The 10,825-nt window shown below is 42.5% G+C and overlaps 1 protein-coding gene across 1 annotated transcript; it reads right to left on the bottom strand.

The window, feature by feature from the left end:
* Positions 1–557: 557 nt before the first annotated feature.
* LOC118321779 (dermatan-sulfate epimerase-like protein) lies at positions 558–7,275 on the bottom strand. Its single transcript, XM_035653291.1, has one exon. It carries the CDS (start codon positions 6,159–6,161, stop codon positions 2,505–2,507), a length of 3,657 nt encoding a protein of 1,218 aa, XP_035509184.1. The 5' UTR covers positions 6,162–7,275; the 3' UTR covers positions 558–2,504.
* Positions 7,276–10,825: the final 3,550 nt, after the last annotated feature.

Below are 10,825 nucleotides of genomic sequence, written 5' to 3'. Positions count from 1 at the left end.
AACCTCCCTTCCAAAGCACTTGCCTGAGGTTTGTCAGTGAATAATGTGCCTCTGCATGGAAGGATTACACATGGAGGACCCTGCCAAGCATTAAGAGTGTTACAGGAGGGATCAAAAACAAATGACTAATGAAATGACTGACTCATTGAGACCGTTCTGAGACGTGTGCTCTACTGAAAGCTTGAGGTCCCATCTCAGTTAGAGCATGACTTAAGAATTTCCTGACATGTTTTTAATTGTTGGCTCCTCCTTGTCATGCACTTCACCCATATAAGCAATTAGGCTTCTGTCATCCATGTCTAATAAAACTGAGATTTTGCTGCTGCATAATAACAGCGGCACAGACAAATCTGCATAAGTAGATGTTTGGCTAGTGGGTTAGCAGTAACCATAGTGAGACTGTACAAATTAAGATTTATGTTCTGTCTTTTGTAGTGATAGATAATAGTAGTTTAACATGAGTATAATAACAATATCTGCAGCTACCGATGTTATATAATCACATGTTACATTCAGCATAGCACAAGATAAATCACTGCATCCAAACAAAGAACGGGTGCCGATATATTTATGAATTTATTATTTTCTTTACATTATCGCCGCCTCCTGCTCCAGAGCCCACAGAAAACCGTTAGAAAGAAATGATTGTAATTCAAGGCCACAGAAGCAAGGAACCATATCCCCACGAGCAAATACAAAACAGAGTTGGTAACAGGATTGCAACACCAAAGTGAAAGCATGTCTGCCAAGTCTACACATTCAAAGACCACAAACATCAAACGGGTTTTCCAGGCAGTCAAGGGTTTCAGTGTTCATAGAGAAGAAAACAAACAGGATGGTTTCTAGCTGGGAAATGATAGATATTTCCAAATGGGCACAGTATGTTTTGTTTGTGTACAGATGCAATATAAAGTCTATAATTAGGTGAACCATCTTCATGTTACATGTGATCCATTTACAGTACAGAAATGTTTAAGCAAGACAGCATTAAAGGTTACTGAGGAGCATACATTGTTGCCCAGGCCAAAGAGCATAACATCACAGAGTAGAAATGGTCTCTGACTTTTTTTTTCTTTGACTATACTTAATATTCATCCCCTGTTCAGTCCACGGCTCACTGAACTCTTTCAAGACAAAGGCCCAAAAAGATCATTGGATATCTGATTGACCACGACAGGAAATGGAAACTTGTGCCGTTTGCCTTTATAGTGAAGATAGCACAGCCATAAAACACAGGGAAAGACTCAGTTATGGCATTTTGCAGATTAATATGAGTAGCTGAGGGGGATGCTTTGGAAATTGCTTTGACTAGAAATGTGTCAAGGCTGACAGGTTTTTTTTTTTTTTTTCAGTTTGATCCCTATTAAGCACTTCCTTCTGATCTAATTCAATAAATGCCAATGGGAGTTATAATAATCATATTCATTCCTGATCCTTTGGGATATGTGTCTTTGGAACCCATAAATACTTCTAACTTTCTTTCTTCTAGACATAATATCTTCAGAGGTTTATATATCTTCAGAGGTTTTATATCTCCAAGCTAATCGAGTACATACAGTAAAGTTTAGCTTTGGGAAATGCACTGAATCCCACATACAATCAAAGGAGTCCCTGTGAAAGTGCTAAGCCACCAAACCGTCATGACATCTTTGAACTTCAACTAAAGTCTCTCTACTGATGTAATGAAAATACAATCCATATCATTCATATGTCTATATTAGAGTAATAAAGCACTACTGTCATCTTTTTCTCTGATTTGCAAAAGAGTCTGAATATTGCAGCATTTCTTAGTTTTAAAGGGAAACAGCACACAGAGTTCAGATATTAAAATCATGACAGCCAAATTAGTCCTTGAAAATAATTTCCCACAGCTACAAATGAGAAGACTGTCAATAAATAGTCTTACATCTTAATGAGCTTAATAACATTTCTGTTCCAAACCAGTAAATATCCCTTGATCCTCCCCAAAGAATAATGCCAGTAATAACAGATATGGATGTTGCACAAACGTCTCTCTGACATCACAGATTAGGAAAGGGAAAAACTCTCATTTTTCATCTCTTACCAAGACATACAGTAAATAATCCCCTCTGAGAAACTGAGCTGTTGAAGGATGCTGCAATAACATCAAATTTAGGCTGAATTTCAGTGGTGTTCCTCTGCATGTAAGACAGCAAAGGTCTAAAGTCTCATTCAATAAAATAGTGCTACAAGTACGTGTGAAGGGCTGCAAAAATAACCACATAAGCTCCCTTCCACCTATTTTAATGTAAAATATTCCTCCCTCACAAACATATGTTGCTGTAGTCTGTACAACACCTTACACACACCCAAACGAAAACAGAAAAACTTAAACACAAGCAGAAATGCTACCCAGTTATTCCTAAATGTGTAACATCTTTTTAAAATTTAAGGTCAGTGCAAAATAAAATTAAAAAAACTTTTCAGAACTCTAAGAGACAGTAAACAAGACAGCTTAATATCAGCTGACCAGCAGCAGTAAGTTAACTGGCAAACCTGGTGTAACCCAGCCTCTTCATTACACTCCCACACACGTCCTCTATTAGCCTGATGTCCTTTCGAGGCATATTTTGTCTCCACATGTTAATGTTGGCTGGTGAAATGTCTCCTTCATACATTAGATTGTACAGGTTTGTGGAGGTGGTGAATATAAGTTGGTTGAGGGCTGCGGGTGAGACGGGCACCCCCAGAAACGTGTGAATGCTTTCCGCCGTCTCCTGCGGAAAGTTGACCACGTCCTCAAACCTCACTTGGAGGTAGGAGTCCTCGGGTAGGCCCTCGCTGACCCTCAGCACCGCTGCCGTGTGAGCCAGCCACAGATGAGCCAGTATTAGGATGGGGTTTGTTTCTGAACGAGACAGCAGCCTCTGGATTATCTTAAACTCTGGGGCCACAGTTGGGCACCCATCAGTGACAGCATCCTCCTTGAATATCAAGGAAAGGTGCTGCGGGATGTTTTTAAGGGAGTAAAGGCTAGGTTTGCTGTTATAAACCATTAGATAAATCCACGCCCGAGGGTCTCTCACCAAGTAGAGTGTCCTCAGGGAAGGTCCCACAACCTCCTGAATGAACGGCAGTTTAAGCGCCCAGCTTCCACTCCGCATGTTGAGGACCACCCGGGCATTAGGGTACTCCACAACATGGCGTCTCATCTCCCTAACATACTCTGCATCTCTGTCCAGACTGGCTCTCAGTTTGCCCTTCAGCTCAGACGCTGGCTCTCTCCTCCTGGATCTTTTCTTTCTGTCCCTAGAGGGCCCGGCTCTCTGGGGCTGTTTGACCCTGCTGCCCTCCACCAGCTGAATATTTTGCAAGTGCAGCTTGGTGTTATGGACCAGCGAATGCAGCCAGCCCTGAATAATCTTAAACCGTCCGTGCATGGCGTCTGACCTTGACCACTCGCAGGCGTCGACCAGAGAGTCAAACTCAAACTCTGTCTCAGGAATGTCCACGTGCTCGGTGGGAACTCTTATGTAAACAAAGTCTGAGTTGTTGTAGAAAAGGTGCTTGAGTATTTCTGATCCCGATCCGGGAAGGGTTGTTATGACGACGGTGGGCAGGGGGAGCCGATGCTGCTCATACAGTCTGATTTGTTTGTTTACTTCGCTTTTGGCACCCGCACCTTTCCATTTTACCCCGCAGAGAAGCTGATCGCAGCTGTTAGACACAAACAGCAGCTCTGCTATCCACAGAATGAGCACAGAAAGAAGGGCGTAACGCATCAGCTTGCTGAAGCAGACATAAAACTTTCTCTGCATGGTCAAAAATCCAATGGCCACACAGAGAACAACCCCTGCTATCACATTGACTGTGAACCCAAAGTCAAACAGCTGATTATCACTGCTGATTTGTTTAGGGATGAGTTGCGTCCCAAGGCCATATCGAGTGATTTGATATCTATCCTCAACTTTACAGTGACCTCCAAATCCTAAATAAGTCAGCCTAGCTCCTATGTCGTTATAGTTTGTAGCAATAGAGACTATCTTCTCTGTGTTATTTATGGTTAAAGAAAGTCTCACGCCATTTTTGCTATTATCTATAAATTTACAGTTGGACACTTTGACGTATGGCCCATGTAGTACATAAGCTACTCTATTGACTGTGCCTGTCATTGGAAAAGTGACATTGACATACTGAGTCCACCTCTTTTTAAACTCAGCTGCCTGTTCTGCCTCTTGTATCCTGGTATCAGGGCTGTGACCCTGGCTGTCGAACCAGAACATTTTATAATGAGCGTCCCACACATCCATCATGGCGCCGTTGTATTTGTCCATGAATCTGAAAGGAACATATTTAAAGTCAATGTCAAGATTGTGGAAAAACGCACTGAGAGACTTTACAGGTGAATCACCCCACTTCTCCACGTGGTCGAGCACCAGCAAAGTCTGTGAGTTGAGCAGAACCAAGGCTCTGAACACACTCTTTAGTTTCATAGCGGGGGAATAAGCTGACACCGCTTCCCCGCTCACAAACATGGTGTCCCTGTGCGAGGAGGCGACAATCACCTCCCCTCTGGCATCACCCACGCCCTCATCAGTCCAGCGCAGCCACTTAGCACACTCCCCCAACTGACCCTCCCACGGGCTGTTACACTGGCTGGTAGGAGACGGACTGAACACCAAAACGTTGTTTAGGTAGCTGTACTTTGGACCATAAAGTGCTTCAGACACAAATACCTGTCCATTAGGAGCAAATGTGAAAGAATTCTGATCAGGGTGCTCGTGACCTGGGTTAAAGCTGTTCCAGCCCTCCACCCAGGAGTAAGGCTTGTCATGGACAATGTCATAAACTGCACGGCCACCCAGCTTGCCAGACTTAAAGGAGACAAAAGTATTACCCTGACCGTTGGGCAGCCCTGCTCCATAGGTAACCACACCCCAGTTTGAGAAAATATGCATCCTAGCTTTGCCAAAGTCGTGGGGAGGCTGCGGCGTGAGGTGGTTGTTGTACCAGATGTATTCTGTGTGAAGTGTAGCCCAGCGCTGGGCAGACGACTGTCCCATGGGACCATCCTTAGGCCGGTGCTTTCTAATTTGTTGAGCCAGCCAGTTACCCGTTCCGTTCCTCATGACGAATGTGTCGAGGAAAACAAGCTGGCTCTCTGGCCCATAAAACCAGTTGTAGTTGGAGTCTGCAATGCCAACTGTTCTCTGAAACCCCGGCAACAGTGTGGCATAATAAAACCAGAAGTGTCCCCGCAGCCAGTTGTTCTGCAAGTTGTCAATGTTGAAATGGCGCTGAGCTAAGAAGACATACTGTGTGATGGACTTGGCTGTGTAGCTCCCGTAGGCTACCCCCTCATCCAGAGACCCATCAACAACATGGTTTAAGAGAAACATCGTTTTCTCCATGTAGTTCACTGACACTTGTTTCCAGATCATCGACTCTGGGTCGTCATGTGATCCAATCACTATTGCACCAGTCAGGATGGCTAATATGTTAGTGGTTTGATGATTTTGGAGATACTGTTTCCCCCAGCCCCTGTACTTGGAGAGCTCATACAGCTCCTCTGTCTCAGAACGAATTTTCTTAAGGTAAACAGTCCTCCGCTGTTCATCCAGGTAGGAGTAAATAAAGTCATAAGCAGTAGCAAACCCAGTTAGAGAATGTGCCATGGGGACCTCGTCGTTAGGGGCACTGGTCACCTTCCAGTCTGGGTATTCAGCCATCCTATCCATAAACTTGATAAGAAACTGCAGGGCAGCAGAGTCCTCCGGGCACAACAGGCAGTAGAGAGCCAGGGGAGGCAGGTTGTTGCCATAAATCTCATTCCACTTGCTTGTAAACTCTGCATGTTTCACAGGGGGCATGTAAAAGGGAACATTAGACAACATGGTGAGCGCAGCCGCCCGGATGACTTTAAATATGTGACTGTGGGTGGTGGAGGACCTTTGTCTCAAGTGCAACACATCCACTTGGTTAAAATAAAGGTTGGGGTGGGAATCAGTAGACTGGAGTTTCCACTGCTCATTCGCTCTGTCTTGTGTGAGCTTGACTTGCAGCAAATCATCTGTAAAAATGTCTCTGTCAGTGACGTTGAAGACCCCCGAGAAAGCTGTCCCCACTGCAAACAGTGGTAATAAAAAAACACAATATACAACCCAGTTAACTGCCATGTTGCCAGGCATTTGTGAATACATTTTACTGGATTTCAGAATTAAGGAATTGATGGTTTTCTTCCTTGGAAATGTAGTTGCAATGTCCCATAACTTCAGCTGTCATTTCAGAGTAAAAGTCCAGGTTAGAGTCCCCCAAAAAATGATATTTTATAAGACAAATTATGCAATATCAAAGTCCCATGCATGATAGTCAAGACGAGGGGGAAAAAAACTTTAGTGCAAGAACAAACACTATCCATGTCCACTTATAACTGACACTCTTGCATCCGTTTGCAAAGTCAACTAAACACATTAAACACACATAAATGTCTTATGGTGAGAATATATCTCTGCTCTTAACTGAATTTAAATCCAAGGGACAAAAATCCTCATGCCTCCGCGTTCTCCTCCGTCCTCACAGTAATGCGTGTGCTCGTGAAGACTGGCATCTCCCCCCCTTTCCCGTGCGCCAGTAACTCATATTGATCTCCTCCCCAAAACATTTCCTCTTGGACAAACATCAGTCAGCCCCAGTCTGTGTCCGGTCCAATCACAGCCACCCAAAGGCACCGTGTGCAGCCCGACCGAGCTGCAACATCCATGGACATGAACCTCAGCGAACCCCGCATCTCCGCAGATAACATTGCTTGGTGTGTCCCCCCCCCCTCCTCCTCCTCCCTCCACCGCTGCAGAGACCCCCAAAAACTACCCGGTGTTTAAAATTGCAAATCCCGATCGGGAAATTGATCTGTTTGCATTGTTAAATCCGGTACTGTCCTTCTTTTTTTTCTTTTTCTTTTTTGGTGAGGGTCCTCCACGCGTTATCTTCCGTGATTAGTATGGTGAAGTCCGGGAAGAGGAAAGTTGTCGTCACTCCTCAAGTATTCAAAGAATGAGACATTATTCTGGTTGTCCGCATGAAACACTCAGTCAGCCTTCCCAAATGAGGAATATTCCAGATGTAAATGTGCTGCATCTGTGGGGGATCGCTGTGTTATCCGCGGCCGATTGAGACGCACGCCTCACAAGTAAAAGCTGTGTATGTGTGAAATCTCCGGACCCGTCTCCCCGTTATGTCCTCCCGACTGTTCAACACACAGTCAGTTTGATTGTTTTCTTGCACTGGATGGAAAAATTTCCACTGTACAAACTGTAGAGGGAGCCGTGACTTCAGAAGCACAGCCTCATCTCTCATGTAGAGAGTGGGAAGGCTGAATATTTATTTCATGAAACCTCTCCCTCTCTCTCTCTCTCTCTCTCTCTCTCACTCTCTCTGTCAGTATTACTAACAGGGGTGGTTGACTCATGTTAACTTCCTGCTCAATATTAAGGCTGAGGCTAGAGAGGCAAACTTTTTTTGGGGATCTTTTGTCAAACTCTAAAAACAGTCATATGGAGTGAGAGCGTATAAATGCATTGGCTTATACTTAACAGACACTAGAGACACAACTGATATTAAAGGAGTAGTTCAACATTTTCTGAAATACACTAATTCCTCTTTCTAAAGAGAAAGATAAGACGATTGATACCACTTTTATAACGGTCCGTTAAATACGAAGCTACTGCCAGCAGCTTCGCTTGCGTAGCATAAAGAGATATGAGGGAAGCAGCTTGGCTCCATCTAAGGACACAAAATTAGCCTACCCACATCTCAAAAAGCCCATAAATTATATCTTGTTTGTTTATTCTGTATAAAAACCGGAGTGTAAAAATGACATTTTGCAGTTTTATGTGGGTTTGGGAAGACTATTTACTGGGCTGTGTGGCTGTTAAATAAATAAGCTATAATGTGCTACATAGTGAGCTGCAGAGGTGCTGGTCGGTGAAGTTTGTTACTCTGCAAGAGCCGGAATACCTATTTGCCCTGCTTCCAGTCTTTATGCTATGCTAAGCTAACCGGCTGCTGTAGCTTTATAGGCTAATGAACGGTGGTATCGATCCTCTCATCTGACTCTCGACAAGAAAGCAAATAAGCATATAACACAAAATCTTGCACTATTACTTTGACATTTTCTTTAAAGAAATAGTGCATTTCATTTTGGGACACTTGCTAATTAACACCTTTAGTGGTGCTATTAGGCAGATTTTATTAGATTTAATTGATCTTCCCATCAAACTCTGGCAAGAAAATCTTTTATATCATAATTTACTTTAATAATGAATAGTCTTGTTAATTTTTTGTTCACTATTTGACATTCAAGCACTTGTAGATGCAATATGATTCAATTACCAAAAATAATAAGCATTACAGGATAGATTTCATTAAGACCTTTAATTAAAAAAAAAAATTATTTTTGCCACAAAATGTCTTTTTACACCATTTTATCTTCAGTTTCAGTCCCACGTCTTTGTAACACATTTCCTGAGGCAACAGAAAAGGCATCCAATAACCTCAAAAGCGTCTCCCCTCCGAGAAATGTATGACATTTGCCTGTCCTAACATGTGGCACTGAGCACTCATTGATCACCTTATTCTGTGTATATTAGGTTTCTGTGCAGCTTCTTCATTTAATGATGGATCGCTTTCTCTATACCCAGTTCACATGTGTCTTCTGCAGCATGCTATCCCACAGGGACCACTGTTGCATGATGTGGTGTTTTTTTTCTCTCCACACTTTAAAAGCACACGCTATAGAGGCAAACAGTTGGCCTTATCAGGATCGCTGCAGGAAACAGGCACAGTAATCTCTCTTTGGACATCAGTCTTCCATATGGAGAGGAGATGCACTGCACAAAAAGCTACCTACATTTAAATGCTGATGATAATCTTGAACTCACATTCATCAGTCAAACTGCTTCAGAAACATTAAGATTATACTTCAGGAGTCAAGGAGAGGCTTGGAAAGTCTGTTAGCAACCAACAGATTGAAGAAAAAAAAACTTAAGAAATAAGTGACTGGGCTTCGCAACAGATTTTGTTTATAGCATATTCTGCTTCACTGCATCAACTACCCACTCAGCAAAGGAACACATCACTTCTGACCCTTTTCTTGGCATATAATTGATGATAATTATGTAATCTGATTATATCTGCAATATGCCATTATTAGTGTACTATTATGGCTTCTATTCCTGTTATGCCTGACAGTCATTTGCCTGCAACAACAACTGTGGTAACTGGTTGTCGCAGGCATTTCATTTTCAGAACACAGATTTTTTTTTAAAAATGTTCAGGAGAGGACCAGGAGATCAGCAAAATGACATTAAGTGTCTTTGTAGTTTGCCATAAATTAATTGGAAAAAGACTACAAAGTCTCTACAGCTGCACAGTTAAAGCCTTGCAACGTGATGAAGCAAATGCATAATTACCTCAAGATGCAGTACCACTAACAGCCACTAGGTAACTAGGTATCACAAAATAGTTTATTGTATATTTAAGAATCCCTATTCAAAACACATGTATGTGCTTTTAGTCTTCCCGGGGTCCTGAACATAGGCATACAGTACAGACGTACAAACAGAAAATACAGACCAACTTGAGATATAAAAACGCTCTGCAAGTGAAAATAAGAATAAAGTGATGGCAGATAACAAAGCAATTGATAAGAAAATAGAGGCAGACAGAAACAAAAAACAAAAGCAAGCAGACTTAACAGATAAACAAAAGAAAGAACTGGAGGGCATGAAAATAACAAATCAGCCAAGATATTTCTTTATACGCTTTCTAAAAATTATGGTATTAACCGTAGATATGATATGATATGATATTAAAATGATACATACTTATGACAACATGTATCTTTGTGGCAATTTCAGTTCCATATTGTATATATTGTAAGAAGGTTAAGGTTTAAAGAGAACTATATTTTAAGGTATGTTCTCTTCCTGCTATACCCAGGCAGGAGCGTGTCTATGTTCCCCGGGTCCTATGTTCCCCACTTTGTATGGGACCGGGGAACCCTAACCCTAACCCTAGCCCTTAAGCGGGGAACATTAGGACCTGAGGAATAGGACTGGCGGAACATCAGCCGACACGGGGAACATAGGGATGACCCCACCCAGGCTCCTTCTCTCTTGGCCAAATTTGGCTGCAAGATGTAAATCCAAATTCATCCTTGAGAAATGCAAAGGAGAAATAATTGATGCAATGTCTTACTTATAGTATCTTCCATCTACATCTCAAACCAAAGCAGCATGGTTAAATAATGGCCTAATTTTGTATGTTTTTTTATACAGTTATACATAATACAGTAGCGTATAGACACTGGTTTATTATGCAGTGGCTAAGTCTGATTCGACATGCATCTTCCTTTTGTGAGTGCATTACATTTGCATACCCTGCATCCTGCATCCATTTCTCTGGAGAGAAATGTATCATTGCATTTCTGTGGGCTGGGAGTTTTTGTTAACCACATTGTGCTCCGGGCCGCACCTCACTCAGTGATGTCAAGGCTGGTATTTCTACTTTGGCAGCAGCAGCTTAGCTTTGTGATCACAAAATTATTGCTTCACCCAAGAAGAGGTGGGTGAACTTACGAAAACCTATCCCTATTCACTCTCCCTCAACCTCCACCTTTTAATGTGTTTGACGTCAGCTACTGCAGTGCTCAGTTATCTTGTTACATATTGCCAGACGTACATTTCATGTGCATTAGTGGTATGCGTGGATTTGGTTCACAGCAAATTCAACCCTCACAGGCAAGAACTGTATTCTCCAAAGCCCTCGTGGGACCCCAAGCTGCAATCTGTTATATATATATATATAT

The sequence above is a fragment of the Morone saxatilis genome, unplaced genomic scaffold (genome assembly GCF_004916995.1).
Source record: "Morone saxatilis isolate NCDOM2014 unplaced genomic scaffold, NCSU_SB_2.0 Contig0, whole genome shotgun sequence".
NCBI lineage: Eukaryota > Metazoa > Chordata > Actinopteri > Moronidae > Morone > Morone saxatilis.
Note: the sequence above shows the minus strand (reverse complement) of the source record. Positions and strands in the feature narration are given on the sequence as shown.

Excerpts from the sequence above, each read along its gene's own strand:
- LOC118321779 (XM_035653291.1), bottom strand. The coding sequence starts at position 6,161 with ATGTATTCACAAATGCCTGGCAACATGGCAGTTAACTGGGTTGTATAT.